The sequence below is a fragment of the Chlorocebus sabaeus genome, chromosome 15 (genome assembly GCF_047675955.1).
Source record: "Chlorocebus sabaeus isolate Y175 chromosome 15, mChlSab1.0.hap1, whole genome shotgun sequence".
NCBI lineage: Eukaryota > Metazoa > Chordata > Mammalia > Primates > Cercopithecidae > Chlorocebus > Chlorocebus sabaeus.
The window spans coordinates 61,902,886-61,922,712 of NC_132918.1; the positions used below are offsets into that span (position 1 = coordinate 61,902,886).

At 41.3% G+C, this 19,827-nt stretch overlaps 1 protein-coding gene across 4 annotated transcripts in view; it reads right to left on the reverse strand.

The window, feature by feature from the left end:
- RFTN1 (raftlin, lipid raft linker 1) overlaps positions 1–19,827 on the reverse strand; it is a 202,439-nt gene that overhangs the window by 114,246 nt on the left and 68,366 nt on the right. For all 4 annotated transcript variants that reach the window (XM_038002915.2, XM_038002914.2, XM_038002912.2 and 1 more), the window contains exon 3: positions 3,714–3,900. In XM_038002915.2, the coding sequence (XP_037858843.1) occupies positions 3,714–3,900 (187 nt within the window). The remainder of the gene's footprint in view (positions 1–3,713; positions 3,901–19,827) is intronic.

Below are 19,827 nucleotides of genomic sequence, written 5' to 3' on the forward strand. Positions count from 1 at the left end.
TAGGTGTGAGTCACTGCGCCTGGCCCTGATGTTTTTTTGTTTGCTTATTTTTAAGATCGTTGAGGTCTTTTCCTCATAATACAAAAAAAAAAAAAAAAAAAATACAGTTATTGCATTTGCTAGGAGAGAAAATTCCTGTACTTTAAAATTATATTTTACAATGACTCTGCTTCCAACCTCCACCACTCCTCCCACCCAATACTATTGGGGCTGGAAGTGGGGGTGATCCTCTTGATTATTTTTGCCTTGTTTTGCATGATAAATTATCAAACTTTTGCTTTTTTTAAAATTTTTTTCAAAAATGGCAGTTCCAAAGACCCAACACAAAGTTACCCAAGGAATTTCCTTCTCTGGATCTGCTTGTCCAGGAGCTGAAATGTTCATTAAGGTCACCAGGCAGGCAGTTCAGGAACTCTGGACGAAAGTGAACTCAAACCCAAGGAGACTGCCAACTTCCCTTTCTTGAAAACCCTCCTGCATACAATGTCTCATTCCTCTCAATAGTTTGCTCATTTTTGTCTTCTGGAGAGTAAGTTCATTTGTTCATGCTACCTCAGTGGAAGTAAATAACCCCTATTGAGCCCCCAGCTTCACTGCTGGCTTGTAATGCACTATTCCCCAAAGCAGTGGTTCTTATTTCTGACCCATCTTGTCCCATCAGATAACTCAGAGTTTGGTGCAAGCCTTGCAAATCATGTAGTACCAGCCCCTCATTGTAGCAGCTAGAAAATGGAGGACAAGAAAAATCCACTGATGTGCCCTTGCATCACACTAGTTACTAGTAGCCAAGTACAGCCTAGAACGCAGGCCTCCTGGCCACGAGTCCTGTGTTCTTACCCAGCCTGATGCTTACAGCTCTCCTGGGAGTAGAGTGGCAAGCCCCAATAGTGTTGCTGAGTGCCGGGCATGAAGCTAGGCAAGAATTAGGTCCTCCACACCCTTGCATGCCACGGACCATCAGCATCTGCCCCATCTGGAAACCAGTTAGAAATGTCGAGTCCCAGGCCTCCCCCGAGACCTGCTGTATCAGACTCTGCTCTTTAACCATATCCCCGGGAGACTCACAGGCACATTAAAGTTTGAGAAGTGTTGCTCCACAGCAGGGAGAAAAAAAAAAAAGATACGCCTTCACTTTCTGAGTTAAGCTCAGGCCATGTCCTGATCTCATGTCACCTCCTATGGCAGATCACACTGAAGGATGTGCCGGTGATCTGACCCAAATGGACTTGTCTTCTTTAAACACTAAGGCCGCTCAGATAATGTGCAGAATAGAATCCCCGGAGCCCCGTGGATGCCTTATGTAATCCATACAACACATTTGTCTGTTTTGTTTCCTTGCTGAAATTCTGATTTACTTACAGACTACTGAGGGGTAAAATGGGGGAAATGTTGAGTAATAAAAGTACTTCTTTATGGAAGATCAAATATATCCTCCCCCACTTTTTTTTTTCCTAACGTGGTTCTCCGTAAGAATTGTGGGTAAAGGAACTCAGCACATGCTTCACGCCGGATTAAGAATGCAGGAAGGAGTCAGCCTTCCTGGGAGCAAGGCAGAGCTCTGCTGGCTGCCATCTGTGCGACCTTGACAACTCAACCTTTGTGTCTCAGTACTGTGGGGTTTTTTTAGCTTTTTTTTTGCTGTTTGTTTTTTGAGACAGGATCTCATTCTGTCACCCAGGCTGGAGTGCAATAACACAGTCACATCCCAGGAGCCTCCAGTTCCTGGGCTCAAGTAATCCTCCCACCTCAGCCTCCCAGGTAGCTGGGACTACAGGCATGCGCCACTACACCCAGCTAATTTTTAAAATTTGTAGTAGATATTAGGTCTCGCTACGTTGCCCAGGCTGGTCTGGAACTTCCAAGATCAAGAGAATCTTCTGCCTTTAAAATGGGAACAAAAATAACACTTATTTCATAGGTATATGATACAGATGAAATGATAATGATCAAGCCTGGCATACAGTGAGTGATCACTAAATATAAGGTACTGTCATTATACATATCCTGTGTGTCGGTGTCACTTAAAACCACTGCGGCCCCCAGAATAGTTTCTTCTCGTGATTGACCTAGATAATGATCAACAGCCAATCAACATAAAGGAACCAATAATGGACTGGGCCTGGTGGCTTACACCTGTAATCCCAGCACTTTGGGAGACCTATGTGGGAAACTCTCTTGAGCTCAGAAGTTCCAGACCAGTCTGGGCAACATGGCAAAACCCGGTCTCTACCAAAAATAAAAAAAGTAGCCAGGTGTGGTGGCGTGCACCTGTAGTCCCAGCTACCTGGGAGGCTGAGGTGGGAGGATGGCTTGAGCCTGAGAGGCAAAAGTTGAAGTGAGCTGAGATCATGCCACTGTGCTCCAGCCTGGGTGACAGAGTGAGACCCCATCTCAAAGAAATAAAAAAGAAAATAAAAGAAACCAATATGCAGCCAGGCTCAGTGGCTCACACCTGTAATCCCAGTGGTTTGGGAGGCCAAGGTGAGAGGATCGCTTGAGGCCAGGATTTCAAGACCAGCCTAGGCAACATAGCGAGACCTCGTTTCTACAGGAAAAAAAAAAAAAAAGAGAGAGAGAGAGAAAGACAAACTAATACACATAAAAGGCAGACATTGAGAAAAGTCTCGCCCTACCCAAAAATGTGTGAATTCTGGGTTTGAGCAAAAACATGCACCACCTTTCACTTCAAATTCTAATGTGTGTTGATGTAGTCTAAGAGCCCCAGAGCTTGATCAACCATGAAGAAATAAAGGAAAGGAAAGGAAAGAGGAGTCAGTCTTAGTCACGCAACCTCATGCCTCACAGCTGTCCCTTGTGAGCACACCAGCCAAATGCTTTGTCTACCTGCAAAGTGACTTTACAAAGAGAGAACAAGGAGGAGCTGCTCTGCACTCCCTTTTAAAAATGTGGCACATGCTGTCATTCCTTCTATGATAGTTGGCCAAAAGACAAACTTGATTTCCTTTCCCAGACTGCATTTTAATTTTAGTTTTTATGAAAGCAGGAAAAGCATACTGCTCTCTCCATCCCATCCTCATTGTTTTTTTTTTTAAAGAAAAACAAAATTAATATTGTTCCTTTTGAAAGACGAACCCCACCTCTTTTTTCTTAATTAGGCTCAATTGAAATATAGGCATAAACATTCAATGGGCAAGCCAATCTGAAAAACATCCCCGAGCCCTGAAAATCTAAATCAAGACCAAACCAATTATAGCATTTTATTTAGGTGGTGTTTATTTTTTGTATTTTTTTTAACTGTCAAGCGATTGACAGAATTTATGGTAGGCGCAAAATGTTCAAGTATTTCTAGACTTTGGGGGAAGACGTTAAGTTTGTATATAGCCTCTAAACAAAATCATTGTGTTTTCCAGCCATGCCTTTCAGTTTAAGAGTATTGCACTTTTACCGGCCGCATCATTCTGGGTGTATACTTCTTCTAAGGAGACATTTTTCTAGCTGAGTTTAATCCAGTGAGTTAAAAGAGGGAGAGAATGCAAAATGGAACTCTCTACTTGCAGTTGGACATGCATTTGCTTTTCATCGCTAGGAAACCTCTCTGGTTGTCTAACTTTTTGCCTCACTTGTCTGAGGGCTGAGGCCCTGAGGACAGCATGCAAATTTCAACCCCCAACCCCATCCTCTCACTTCCCCTCCTCTATTGAGCATACCTTAGCCACAACAGGATGCTACCCGTTCACCCATGGAGGCCTTACCTGTCAGTTTTCTTGATCAGGATGGCTCTAAAGATGTGCTCCAGGGGCGTCTTCTCCCGCTCATGCGTGGGCTGCACGAAGGGGTGCAGGGCTGCCAGAGAGAAGCCCTGCTGGTACAGCTCCAGGAGCTGCGCGGGCAGGTCACGCAGGGAGGCCAGCCTCACCGCTGAGGACGCAGGGAGCTCCGCTGGAGTGGAGAGACGAGAGGCTCATCAGAAACCCACCACAACGCCCACCCAGCCCTGCCCAAGCCCCGCTTCCCTTGCCCTCGGGGAGGATCCTCTAGGTCACTGCTAAAATGAGTTTGCCCCAGTTTTTACTGTCTTCAAACAGACTTTATAAGCAGCCTGTCATTTTCCAAATCACCCAAAGGCATTAATAATTGGATGTCGGCCAGGCGTGGTGACTCAGGCCTATAATCCCAGCACTCTGCGAGGCCGAGGCAGATAGATCGCTTGAGCCGAGAAGTTTGAGACCAGCCTGGGCAACATGGTGAAACCCGATCTCTAACAAAAAAAAAAAAAAAAAAAAACTCTCAAAATTAGCCTGTGCTTGTGGTCCTGGCTACCCAGGAGGCTGAGGTGGGAAGATCGCTTGAGCCGGAAACGGGGAGGTTTGCAGTGAGCCATGATTGGGCCACTGCACTCTAGCCTGGGCAACAGAGCAAGACATTGTCTCAAAAATGAAATAAAATAAAATAATAATGGAATGTCTTAGATCTAGAGTCGTCTTCTCACTGATCACAATGAAAAAGTCATTTCCACCCTCTAAAAAAAAAACAAAAACAAAAACAACAACAACAAAACAGAAATAATGAAAGAAAGGAAGGGAAAAGAAGAAAAACACATTGAGCAAATATAAAAATACTAGGTGGCAAAAAGCAGCATAAACAAAGTAAAAAGGCAAACTGGAACAAAATTTCTGTGACCCTTAAGACAAAGGGCTAATTTCCTTAATTTGCGAACCCCACCTCGACCCCAAAATAATTTTTAAATGGGCAAAATATATGAATAGGCAATTGCCTTAAAAATGTAAAAGGCTAACCAATATTTGAAAAGACACTCTTAATTCAGCATTAGAATTACACAAATCAAAACCAGGAATATTTTTACCTATTGAATTATTTTAAAATTTGGATTTTCAATTTACTTATTTTTGAGAAGGGCAAATAAGGTTCAAAAGTCAAAAGGTACAAATGTGTATTCAGTGAAAAGTCTACATCCTAGCCTTATCCTCTGCCTCCTACATTTATTTCCTTAGAGGCAATCAGTGTTATCTTTTTGTGTGTATACGCATTAACAATCAAATAATTCATATAAAAGTAAATAGGTCTATATATTTCCCTCCTCTTCTACACAAATGTCAGCATAACATTAAACACCTAGCTTTTTAAAATCAATTTTTATCAATTAACAGTATACTTTTCAGCCAGGGGCGGTGGCTCACGCCTGTAATCCCTGCACTTTGGGAAGCCAAAGCGGACACATCACTAGAGGTCAGGAGTTTGAGACCAGCCTGGCCAACATAATGAAACCTCATCTCTACTAAAAATACAAAAAATTAGTCGGGTGTGGTGGTGCATGCCTGTAATCCCAGCTACTCAGGAGGCTGAGGCGGAAGAATCTCTTGAACCCAGGAGGCAGAGGTTGCAGTGAGCCGAGATTGCGCCACTGCACTCCAGCCTGAGCAACAAGAGCTAAACTCCGTCTCAACAAACAAACAAACAACAAAACAAAACAGTATACTTTTCTTAGAGACCATTTCATAGCAGTACACAGAGTTCTTTCTCATTCTTTTCTACAGATCCATTGTGTGATATACCATGGAGTATGCAAACTTTTGCTTTTGTAAGTAATTTTTTAGTGAAAAATATCATTCCTACATGATTTCACATGTGTGTGCTTATAGTACATACAAAAAATAAATTCCTAGATGTGGAATTGCTGGGTTAAAAATATATGCATTGTGTGTCTGCATCAAAGCATCTCATGTACCCTGTAAATATATACACCTACTATGTACCCACAAAAAATAAAAAAATTAAAAAATAAATAATCAGAGGTGTAAATATATATATATCACACACATATATATGTGTGCATTGTAATTTTTTTCAGCAAGTGCTACATTTCCTCCATAGAGTAGTATGGATTTATCTGCTATCAGTGATGTATAAAGTTGTTTCTTTTCCCATACTCTGGCTATTCTCAGTGGAAAAAAAGATCCCTGTGAGATGGTAACTTATATTTCTCTTATTATGTAATTTGTATTTTTTTATTAATAAACATTTCATGTCTAAATGCTATGTTTCCTTGTCTGTGAACTCTCTGTCCGTTATCTTTGCCTGGTGTCCTATTGGGTCATTGGACGTTTTTCTATCGGTTTGTAAGAACTCTTTACATATTAGGAAATTTAGTTTTTATTTATCTGTCCCCAATTTGGTGCTTGCCATTTGACTTTGCATATGGTGGGTTTTGCCACGAAAAACTTTTTTTTTTTTAGATGAAGTTTTGCTCTGTTGCCCAGGCTGGAGTGCAGTGGCGCTATCCCCGCTCACAGCAAACTCTGCCTCCTGGGTTCAAGTGATTCCATGAAAAACTTTTTAAATGAAGCTGAATTTACCAATCTTGCTTTCAGTGGCTTCCGAGTTTTATGTCATAACAGAAAGACCTGGGATTATAAAACAATTCTCTTGTGAATTCTCATAATACATATTTCATTTTTTGCATACAAATCTTCTATCAATTTGGCATTTATCCCACGTAAAGTGTGCAGTATGAATTTAACTCCCCACCACCACAGAGGTTTATCCATTTTTTCTCATTGATTTGAGATGCCATATATCATATGCCATTTGTCATTCACTATATTCCCAAATATCAGTTTATGATTGTGATCCACGAATCTATTTGTATAAAACCCTAGTTTAAACAATTTTAATTTCGTATTGTGTTTTAATATCTGCTTAAACTATTTGTCAAATCTTCCTATATTCCTGTTTATATTTTGAATCTTCCTAATTTGTTTTTCTACATGATCTTTAAAAATCAGCTCAGTAAATTCCCCTTCCTCCACTAAAAAAGTTTGTGGGTATTTTTATTGGGTCACATTCAAATCATTGCTTAACTGAGAATGAGTATTTTCACCATGCTGCAAGTTCCCATGCAAGAAACTGGCAAAATTTTGATTTGTTCAAGTCTTCCTTTGGGTCCCTCTGGAGCATACTAAAGTTTTCTTCACACAGATAATACATATTTATCAGGTTTATTCCTAGTTATTCTATATTTTATTGCTATTGGAATAATATGTTTTCTTTTTCACTTCTGTAATAGTCACTGCGTGCAAGGGTGTTGGGGAAACAGGCATGGCCCTCATCGAGGTGACAGTGAACCTTTCTTGAGGGCAGGGTGCTACTGGCCTTCAAACCTAAAAATGCACACACTCTTTGTCCAGCAACCCCACTACTGGTAGTACTTCTATGACTGGACTCACAAATGTCTTTCAAGATATATGGACAAAGATATTTACTACTGGGTTGCTCTAATAGCTATCTTAATTGTAGGACCAGTTAAACACTGGAATACCCCAGTGATTAATCCTAGGAACCATTAAGAAGATTAGAGTAAATCTGTTATGTGCTGATACAGAAATGAGTCCAAGATACATTGCTAAGTTAAAAAAAAAAAAAAGGTGCCTAACAGTGTTAATGGTATGGTCCCTCTTGTGTAAATAATATTAGAAGGATGGACAGATAGAAATAAAAATCTTTTTTTTTTTTTTTTCCTGGAAGAAATCACAAAACCATCAACATTGAAGAGAGGGACTGGAGTAGGGAGGAAAGGGTAGAAAATCGTTTTTACTGTATTTTGTACTTTTGATCCCATTACCACCAACAGGAGTCATTTGGGTGGAAGGCTTATGAGTCATTTTTATTTTTCTCTTTATATATAAAAACAATATTATTAAAAAGTTTTTAATGTACCTTAAAAATAATGTGCATTTTAAATTTTCTAATTTTTCTTAAATTAATTCTTCTTATAATTTTGAGACAGAGTCTCATTCTGTCACCCAGGCTGGAGTAAAGTGGTGCGATCACAGCTCCCTGCAGCCTTAATCTCTTGGGCTCAAGTGATCCTCCTATTGCCTCAGTCTCCAGAGTTGCTGGGACTACAGGCACATGCAGGCATGTCCAGCTAATTTTTAAATTTCTTGTAGAGATGGGGTCTTGCCATGTTGCCCAGGCTGGTCACAAACTCCTGATTTCAAACGATCTTCCTGCCTGGGCCTTAACGTATTGTTTTTTCGGGTTTTTTTTTTTTTTTTTTTTTTTTTGAGACAGTCTCCCTCTTTGGCCCAGGCTGGAGTGCAGTGGCACGATCTTAGCTTACTGCAACCTCCGCCTCCCAGGTTCAAGTGATTCTCCTGCCTCAGCCTCCTGAGTAGCTGGACTACAGGCACACGCCAGCATGCCTAGCTAATTTTTGTAATTTTAGTAGAGACGGGTTTCACCATGTTGGCCAGGATGATCTCGATCTCCTGACCTAGTGATCTACCCACCTCTGCCTCTCCCTAAAGTGCTGGGATTACAGGCGTGAGACACCGTGCCCAGTCAATGTCCTCTTTTTAAAAACAAATTTAAAACAAAACCTAGGGGTACTTAAGAATCACCTAACATCAGATACTGTAACTCTCATTTCCATACATCATGCAAGAAATTTACAGGAAAAAAAAGTCTATGGCAATGATTGACTCTAACACAAGCATTCAGCATCCTGGAGAAGGCTCTATTAATAAAAGTGACAAATGTAGGACTGGTCAGGAAAGCAGAAAAGTATGCAATCTTTCTCCTGAAAGGTACATTCAGGATATGCTGCTAGATAAACAAATCCAAAGGTAAGTATGGTAAAGAATCCTGAGCCTCTCCGTATTCCCCGTGCATGGAAACCTGTCAAGGTGTCTCACAAGCAGCTTCTTGGATGCAGGCGAGAGAGACCCTGCTCTAAACCTTGTTACAGCAGGGGTCCCCAAGCCTGGGGCCACACACTGGTACTAGGGGCTGTCCATACTAGGGGCTGCACAGCAGGAGGTGAGTGAGCATTATCACCTGAGCTCTGCCTCCTGTCAGATCAACAGCAGTATTAGATTCTCTTAGGAGAGTGAACCCTATTGTGAACTGCGCATATGAGCGATCTATGAGATCTCCTTATGAGAATCTAATGCCTGATGATCTGTCACTGTCTCCCATCACCTCTAGATGGGACCGTCTAGTTGCAGGAAAACAAGCTCAGGGCTCGCGCTGAGTCTGCATTATGGTGAGTTGTATAATTATTTCAATATATATTATAATGTAATAATAATAGAAATAAAGTGTACAGTAAATGTAATGCACTTGAATCATCCCAAAATCACCGCCCCGCCCAACCCTATCTGTGGAAAAACTGCCTTCCATAAACCAGTCCCTGGTGCCAAAAAGGCTGGGGACTGCTGCTTTAGAGCAAGGGTCCTCAAAGTACACACCCTGGTCCAGCAGCACTTGGGAACTTGTTAGAAATGAGAAAACTTACCCGGGCGCGGTGGCTCACGCCTGTAATCTTAGCACTTTGGGAAGCCAAGTCAGGCGGATCATAAGGTCAGGAGATCAAGACCATCCTGGCTAACACAGTGAAACCCCGTCTCTACTAAAAATACAAAAAAATTAGCCAGGTGTGGTGGTGCACACCTGTAGTCCCAGCTACTCAGGAGGCTGAGGCAGGAGAATCGCTTGAACCTGGGAGGCGGAGGTTGCAGTGAGCCGAGATGGCGCCACTGCACTCCAGCCTGGGTGACAGAGCAAGACTCCATCTCAAAAAAAAAAAAAAAAAAAAACCAAAAAAAACAAAAACAAAAACAAAGAAATGAGAAAGCTTGGGTCCTACCCTAGACTTACAGAATCAGAATCTGAGCCATCTGTGTCTCACAAGCTCCCCAGGGAGTTCGACTGCCCCAAAGAGTTTCACCTTGGCCCTCCTCCACCCACTCTACTCTCCACAGGCAAGAAAACCTGTGACCAGCACCCAGCTTCATGTAGCCCAGCCCCTAGAAACCCCTGCCTTGCCAGCCCTGGGCCCGATCTAGGGGCCATGCAGACTTACTCCTCAGTCTGCAGGGAGGGTGGATGGTGCCCTTTTGTGTGTGATCCCAGGCCCAAGGCAGGGCAGAGACTAAGAGCTAAGAGGAGGCAAGTGAGGAGATAACTCACCACAGGTACAAACTTTAAAGGAGCTCAATATCCAAGATAAATAAATATTTAATGTAATATGTGATAAAATAAAAATCAGGGCAAAAAATTAATGATGAACAACATATCAAAATTTTTGATAAAGATAAGATCAGGCTGAGTGCCAGTGGCTCACGCCTGTAATCCCAGCACTTGTGGGAGGCCGAGGCAGGAGAATCGCTTGAGCCCAGGAGTTTGAGGCCAGTCTAGGCAATATGGCAAAACTCCATGTGTACAAAAAAATACAAAATTTAGCTGAGTGTGGTGGCATGTGCTTGTAGGCCCAGCTGCTAGGGAGGCTGAGATGGGAGGATCACTTGAGCCCAGAGAGGTCGAGGATGCAGTGAGCTGAGATTGCACCACTGCACTCCAGCCTGGAGTGACCGAGTTACCTTATAAATAAATAAATAAATAAATAAGGATAGGATCGGTGTTTTTTCCTTTCACCTTAAGCCCCAATACAGCTCGCAGAGTACTGTCACTAATCCTGTCTTTATTTATTATAAAATGTTGCCTCACTCCCCTCACCCTAATCCTGGCCCAGCCCAAGATCTCCTTTTGTCCTCTTATCCCAGATCCTGCAAATGCTGGGTGTGGACCTCATGGAAATCAGGCGCAGGTTTCATCTGCTGTCAACAGATTACAAGGCTGCTGAACCAAAAGGGCAAAACCACATGTGGCGGAGACACTGTTTGTTTTATTTGAAAAACTGAATGGACTTTCGGTAGGAGTGTAAGCCTTTATGGAGGGCAGCTGCACGTTGTCAATCAAACCTAAAGCTACTATCCAGCACGGAGATCCCCTCTTCTTTGATAAAACTATATACAAACAGCATCTGTGAGGCATCGAATACGAGCCCTCAAACTCAGCCAGTCTCTACAGTTCAATATTCTTTAAACGTTTGAAATTTTTCAAACTCTTCCTGCTATAATAAAATAAATCTTGAGAGTTTGATAATTAATATATTTGTTTCCTCTTATGCACCACACTAAAATAAAAAATAAAAGCAGTTAATATGTTTAGAAGACAGGGTTCTTGCTGGGCATGGTGGCTCACACTTGTAATTGCAGCACTTTGGGAGGCTGAGGCAGGTAGATCACTTGAGAGCAGCAGTTCGAGACCAGCCTGGCAAGCATGGTGAAACTCTGTCTCTACCAAAAATACAAAAATTAGCCGCACATGTTGGCGTGCGCCTATGGTCCCGGCTACTCTGGGGGCTGAGGCGGGAGGATCACTTGAGTCCAGGAGGCGGAGGTTGCAGTGAGCCGAAATCACACCACTGCACTCCAGCCTGGGAGACAGAGTAAGACCTCTGTCTCAGACAAAAAAAAAAGAAGACAGGGTTCTATACCAGCTGCTTTCCTCACTGCCTGCTAACCCCCGGCATGTGAACACTCAATTTCTTTGTATAAAATGGTGATAACAACATCAACCTATCTTCCATCATAGCATCATTGTGAGGATCAAGTGGGATGATGTGTGTGTAATCTACAGAGCACAAAACAATCACGGCAGTGGCACAGGCTGTGGCGAATGGGAGGACTGGTCACCCTGGGATGGGATGACAACATGATGTGGGGCCAGGAAATCCTTCCCCATTCCCACCCACACCCCTTAACCTCCATGCTCCCAAATCGGTGCACTAAAAATGGTAGTCAATCAACCACTTTATATTTAAATGTTTCCTGAATAAAACATAATACCTTTTAAATTTTTATCTTAAAATCTAAAGATGTATCTCCTGTCAAAGCTAAGCAATTTTATGGCTTTAATTTTTGGTATGCATGCTGTCAAAGTAAGTTTAGCTTCATGGTTAAAAGAAACAAATAAAAATGAATCTCAGTGATCTTAAAGCAATTAAAAAAAAAGGCTCCTATTGTAAGTATGATTAAAGACCTTAATCTCATGTTTCTATTTGAACCCTAACCTTAAAAATACAAAAGAAAACACAGTTCTCACAAGTGACCAATTCCCCAGTGTTGCTCCTAGGTAAACAAACAAAGGAATGATTTCTCCATTTGGATGGACATACCAATTGTAGCCTGTTGGTCTCTTTCTCACCCTACTTATCAGAGTAACCTCTCCACTATTTTGTTTTGTAATAGTTGCCTGATTTCATTTACAAATTATGTAACCTTGGGCAAGCTATATAGCTCCCTCCCCATCTCTTGGGACCCTCATTTACAAAATGAAGACTTTGAATGGGCAATTGCAAAAGGCGCTTTCAACTTTAAAATGCAATAATTTTAGTATTTCAATTTGGAGGCTAAGGTACCAGTTTCTAACTAAAAAGTAACATTGGATAATATAACAAATGTTTTCAATGTTAACTGAAAGAGTTCCCCCAAACCAGAGCTAGAATTGGAATACGGAACACCCACATGGCATGTGTGGGTGGCTGTAGTGAGGAAGGAGAGGCTGGAAGATACCCGCTGCCAGTGGGCGGGAGAAACATCACTGCTGCCCGAGGGTTCTGGCCTTCTGCCTGCCCAGGTACTAGGGATTCTGGTTAACTGTCCTCCGGGGCAGTGTGGGGAGCTTTTCAGAGGAGTTCTAGGGAAGAGAGGCCTGTCCAGTGGTGGGAAAGAAAACGAATATTTTAAGTATCACTGAGGATGATGGGTCTCCTTCATTTTAGAGGAGAGCTACAAGAAAACGGCGTGAGTTATTCTGAAGTTACTTTGGCTGCCTGGCCTTTGACCAGGACCTGACTATAAGGCTAAACTACATGAACCGTCTCATCATAAGTTAAAATTTCTAATGATAACTTCATAGTCTGAAGACAAGGGACACTGGTGAGGCTGTCTTAGCCACCATTACCCTCCAAAAAGAGAAAATGCCAGCCTACTCAGAGTGGGCTGCTGCCGCGAGGGCTGACCACACCTTTCTCTCCACTTTCCAATCCGTCAGGTTCTACAGTCTATCTATAGTGATCCCACTCGCCTTATCTGGGAAGGACACCCACGTGCTCCCACACTGCCACAATCTTGGCTCACCAAAACCTCCGCCTTCTGGACTCAAGTGATCCTCCTGCCTCAGCTCCTTGAGTAGCTGGGATTACAGGTGTGCGCCAACATGCCCAGCTAATTTTTGTATTTTTAGTAGAGACAGGGTTTCACCATGTTGGCCAGGCTGGTCTTGAACTCCTGCCCATCTTCATCCCATACCAGGGCTTTGTCCTGCTGCAGTGCAAAGGACAGTTCTCTCCTGGCTTCTCCCCAACCTGGGCAGGGGCAGAGTCTCATCTCCTTACTGGACAGAGGGCTTGGTGCAGATCCCAACGCCAGTAACAGAGACATCTGCGGGCCAGGGAAATAAAGTAAACAAGAGACACGAGCCAGGGGGACAGCAATGAACACCCAGGCCCCATCTTGCCCAAGGGGGCAGCATCTTGTCCTTCTTGCCTGGTTGCTGCTAATAGGCAAGTGGGCCCAATGATGCCAGAACTTCTCACTCTTACTTTCAATAAGTCTGAAATCTTAATCTTCCTAATCTTCAAATGTGGCAAGTAATTGTAATTTTATTTTCAATCCCATATAGCCAAAGCCAAGACCTGGCAGCCTGCAGAGTATGGATGAGGGCATTTCATAAAGGTGGGGGATGGATGCCCTGCACTCCTTCCTATCGCTGACCCTGGCACTGTCCAGGCACGGTGTGAGCATCAGTCATCATGCACGGAGGAGGATGCCATTCTGTTCATTCCCACATCATCACAAGGTACATCAAAAGCTTCAAGGACACATCTGCAGGTATTTGACACTGGCCTCTATTTCCTAATTCCTCTTTTTTCTGTATTGGCACTGAGATGAACAAAAAGTTTAGAATCACATGATTGCATTTTGAATCTTTGGGAAATCTTTTTTTTATTCTGGACTCTATTACCAATAACAGACTTTTCTAAAATCAAAATATAGAAACTACCGCTGAAAAGGTATTTCGGGTGGCATGAGAGTCCAAACGTCTTTTGAAGTAAGTGTTTTGTTTTTCTTTCAGAAAATAATTCCATATAAATAAATAAACCATTATTCCAAGAACAAAAAAAAAAAAAAAAAAAAAAAAGGAAAAGAAAGGAATGAAAACAGAGAAAAAAACATAATCCACAAAACCACACATTTCTTAACACTCCTGGGATAAAGTAAATTTTGTTTTTGCTATGACTATGTTTTGTTTAGCAAAAACATTCTGCAGCCCCATTTATTCCCTGGAAACCAAGCCCTTCAGACATTTGCAAAGGGCCAAAGTCAGGTCTTTGCTATTTCAAACTTTATTATTGGGAAAGTATCAGCCTCCAACACAAGAAAGAAACCGCTGCATACAGCAACTGCCCATTTCACTCAGCTCTGTAAAGCAGGAAACAGCAGGCTGAACTGCAACAGCTTCTATTATTTTGCCCAGAAATCATCTGTGACTTTAACCTAATTATTCAAAGTCCGACTTTGCTTTTCTAATTACATTCGCTAATGGATCTGTCAATATGAAGGAGTGCAACATGAAACAGACACCATCTCCCTCGGGAAATCTCCCTTACAGGTGAAGCTGATAATGACACTACTCAACCAAATCTCTCTTTTTTAAAAAGTTCCTTCAAGACTGCTGGTGCTATAACATCAATCTGCCTGGGCTTTGCAGTAGATCCAATTTAGCAAAACACTAAAATCCATCACTTTTTGATGCAGGACTTTTTATTGTATAGGTAGGAAATAGGAGTCCAATTTTTAAAATAATGTTTGCAGAAGGCAAAGCCCAAGTCTTCTGTATACGTCATTTCTAAATCTGTGGAATAAGTTAAAATGTTTGTTCCAGGGCTTTAAAAATTTAGACTTCTGTCATTTTCTCATTAAACAAATTCATGTTTCTGAAACTTAAAAAAACACCCACACCCACACATATCCAGGCTCAGGAGACCACACCATTAAAATACTATTTTTAAAATTTGAAGTGAAATTTCCATAACATAAAATTAATCATTTTAAAGTGAACAATTTGGTGGCATTTAGTACATTCATGATGTTGCATAACCATAAACTCTATCTATAGGTTCTGAAACGTTTTCATCACCCTCAAAGGAAACCCCACGTCCATTACGCAGTTACTCTTCCCATTCCCCTCTCTCCCCGAGCCCTAGCAATCGCCAACATGCTTTGACAAAAGAACTATTCTTTTTTAAAATTTTAATTGATTTTTGTTGTGTATATTTAAAGAGTACAACATGATGCTTTGATGTACATATACTTAGCTCAAATGATTACTACAGTCAAGAAAACCAACATAACCATCATCTCACACAGTTAGTTTTCTTTTTTGTGTATGGTAAGAGTACCTAAAATCTATTCTCTGAGCAGATTTCCAGTGTACGATGTTATTAGCTATAGTCCCCGTGTTGTACATTAGATCTCTAGATTTACTTATCATACATAACTGCAACTTTGTACCTTTGACCTACATCTCCCCTTCTCCCTGACCCCCTAAACTACAGTTCAACTCTCTGTTTCCGTGTATTTGATTTTTAGTTTAAGATTGCACATATATGCGAGATTATGTAGTATTTTTCCTTCAGTGTCTGGCTTATTTCACTTAGCAGAATGTCCTCTAGGTTCACCCATGCTGTTGTAAATGGAGGATCATCATCTTTTTTAAGGCTGAATAATATTCCTTTGTGTATATATACCGTAGTTTATTTATCCAGTCATCTATTAATGGATATGTAAGTTGTTTCCATATCCCGGCTATTGTGAATAATGCTGCATGGAGCACAGATATCTCTTCAACATACTGATTTCATTTCCTTTGGAGAAATACCCAGTAATGGGATTGCTAGATCATATGATATTTCTATTTTTAATTTTTGATGAACCTCCATACTGTTTTCCATAAAGGCTGTGCTAGTTTACATTCCCACCAATGGAGTGCAAGGGTTCTCTTATTCTCCACATCCTCACCAGCACTTCTTATCTCTTGTATTTTTGATAGTAGCCATTCTAACAGGTGTGAGCTGATATCTCACTGTGGTTTTGATTTGCATTTCTCTGATGTTTAATGACATTAATAACCATCCTTTCCTATATGCGTGGGCCACTTTTATATCTCCTTAGGAGATATGTCTATTCAGGCCCTCTGCCCATTTTTCAAGTTGGGTTATTTGTATTCTTGCTATTGAGCTGAATGAGTTCTGAAACGCTATTCTCAATACCTTAATTAAACCATGGATGAACACACAGGGGAATCTCAGTAAGACTAAAAGAACTTCTTCAAGTTTATATAAACCTAAGATTCTGCAGGTCAATTAGGGAGTAACTGGCAGAGCGACAGATGCCTCACCAAATGAATTAAGTTGCCAGCCAGACCACAAATGACTGTTAAAGCATCAGGCTGTGGTGACAATGGGAGGGCAGGGAGAGTTAGGTTGTTATTGGTTTGCTTGTCATTTCAGAGAATCACGCATAGTCAATGAATGACACACACACACACACCCACACACCACTGTACCATAAAAATTCAGTGTCCAAGTATTTGTAAGGAGACTGCCTCAACAATTTCCATTGACTGTATCCATTAAGAAAACCCAGAAGATAGCATTATTGCTCATCTCACCAGTCCATTTTGTCAGAGAAGACACAGGCTAAGATACATCAAGAAGCCTTTTTAAGAAACACCAGATCCCCTGATGCTTAGATTTACTAGTGGGTACTCAAATATTAAAAGCAACCAGCTAGAAATGGAGCCTCGAGTATTAATAAAATATTTCATACAGTTAAAAGCACTTTTGTTAGAGAAGACGCAAAGGATCACCAATTATTCAGAATCGGTAACCAAACTCATCCATACGAAATCCAAGAAGAGCTTTTTGTGAGTCAGAAGAAAGCAAATTATGAATGTTTTAAGCCATTTTCCTAATGAGTATGATAGCTGACATTCTTGGTAGTTCTCCTGATTTTGAGAGTACATTATGCTGATGGCATCAAAGACTAACCACTAATGAATATGTACAAACAATATAAAAATTAAACTACTGTATTTACAATGTAAAATGATTTGTCATAGAAATCCTGTATGGATTTTCTATTATAAAATCTCAAGACTTCATTTCTCCATGTCCTTATGGGTTTTTTCCAGGCACTGCGGCTTCCTCCCACATCCCAAAGATGTGCACGTTAGGTAAACAGGCATGTCTACACTGCCCCAGTTTGAGCGAGTGTGAGTGTGTGTGTGAGAGTAGTCCTGCAATGGGATGACATCCTGTCTTGGGCTGGTGCCTGCCTTGCATCCTGAGCTGCTGGGACAGGCTCTGGCCACCCAAGACCCTCAACTGGAATAAGCGAGTTGGAAAATGAATGAAGGAATGAATTCAAATAATTGTAAAATAAAAATGTGTAAAGTCCATGATAATCACACAGATGCACAACAATAAACAATGTGGGATGAAAGAACTTGGCGAGCCCACCAAATTCGTTATTGTTTTTGAACTTCGTGTTGGAAGGAAGTGCTCCTTACAAGTTTCACTTTGCAGACATTTATTCCTTGATTTAACCCACCACCACTACAACCACCATCACTCACTGTTTTACCAAAAATTGGGTAAGTCATTACCTTACTTGTTTTTATTAATCTTTCTTAACTGTATGTACAGCTCACATTTATTTCCATGTTTAGTATTAGAAATGTTTTGGTCTTTATGGAGAAGTTTGGTAATGTTTTTGTGGCCAGAAATATGCCATAGGAATTTAACTCTTGATTTTCTCAATTAGCCTATGGTAAAATTGGTTTCATTATACACTGTTTCACTTACAGTTGCAGTTTCCAAGAACCTACTGACAATGTTAAGTGAGGACTTACTATGCAGAGGTAAACAGTACCAAAAACAATGCTGTTGCAGCCAAGCTCTTAGAGAAAACATATAAGAAAAATAATGCATCTTTACAAGGCACTTTTGAGGAGTCTCAGATTCAACAAAGAGTATGATTGCTCTGATACCTTCTCAGACAGGTGTGTTGAAGGCAGAGGATCCCACTAAAGGAGCGCCTTTGATGGGTAGCAGGTGCTGAGGCTGCACACACACTCTGACCCTTGAGTCCACAGAGCTCCTCATAGCCCATGTATGTTCTCACCTACCCACCATCTGAAAAGTCGAACTAGGACCCAGGCAGGCTACCAAGTCTTTCAGAACAAGAAGAGTCATGGCGGATTTTTCAAGTCTGAAACAACCAAGCACCATTTTAATTCCCCACATCCAGGCAATACCATTCATCAGCAGTAGAACTGCTAAGACACTACAGCTCATCCATATTAGACTATTAAGTAGAAATACTGAAAATGAGTTGGATCCATCGCTTTGACCTGGAAGAATATCCAGCACAGATTGAGAAAAACATGAGGCAGAGTGACACACATATTCTATGTGCTCACTGTTAGAAAACCAAACCGAACCCCTGTAAATGTGTCTAGGTACGCAGCGGGTACAGGGAAGCTGTAGAAGGAGACCCACTTGGAGGTTAACATTATTAAATCAGGGGGTTGGAGACTGGGACTGGGGCAAGTAGAGGTCAACTGTTTTTTCAATAACTTACTTTCATGGTTTCATTTCAAAATAACAGAAATAATGTTAATGAGACAGAACTGTATAAGAGGACAATGACAATGGAATAACACCATTAAGTGTTTCAACCACCAAAGTCAGGGCCAGAGTCATCCTCTAAACTTCATGGGCCTAACAAATTCAAGGAAGAGAAATCGAGAGAGAAAGAGAGCGAGACAAAAAGGAGATACAGGGAGGCTTTCTTTTTTTTTTGAGACGGAGTCTCGCTCTGTCGCCCAGGCTGGAGTGCAGTGGCGGGATAGGGATAGGGACACTTTCTTTATACACACCATCTAAAGATAAGTCCCCTCCTTCACGCATACAACTCACTCTCTTCCTCTCTCTCTCTCTTCCCCTCACTCTGTCTGTTGCCATTCTTTCCCTCTCTCTCTCTCTCACACACACACACACACACACACACACACACACAAACACACACAGCTCTCTACCTGTGCTATCCAAGACATGTGGCTATTGAGCACTCAAAATGTGGCTAGTCTGAATGAATGTGCTATAAGTATAAAACGTTCAACCAATTTCAAAGACTTAGCATGAAAAAGAGAATGTAAAATATCTAAGTAAGAAGTTTTTTATATTAATAACACTAAAACAACAATACTTTGGATATATTAAGATTAAATAAAATATATTAATATTAATTTCATGTGTTTCTTTTTGCCTTTTAAAAATGTGGCTTTTAAAAAGCTTAAACTTACATATGTGGCTCAAAGTATATTTCCATTGGACAGCTCTGTTCTGTATCATTAATTACCAATTATTTGTTTCACAGCATCTATCACAACTTTTAATTCTACAAATTGTTCATTGAAGGTTTTTGTTTTTTTTTTTTTTCCCCCTGTCTTCCCTGTTAAATAAGTTCCACCAGGCCAGAACCCATGCTGAATTTATTCACCAACAAGCTGGCCAACCCAAGAGTGCCTGGAGAAGGCTCACTAGCAGCCACCATTAAATGAAGAAATTCTCCTCTGATAAGGCCACAGTCCACATCAGGACTGCAGTAGCACTCTCTCCGTCAAAGAAAGTCCAATGCAAACTGCTACCTGCAGTCACTCTGGTGGATGGTGAACTCTGGGGTCCCCATACTCCCTGGGCCCTAAAGCAGATTAGCCACAAGACCAAGATGAAAGAACCATAATGAGTCCTGGAAAAGAGTCAACCAGTGTAAAGCTCAGAGGAAACCTAGAAACCTTTTTTAAAAAAACCGTGGTAAAATATGCCTAACATCAACTTTATTATTCTAACAATTTTAGGTTCCATTAGGGAAA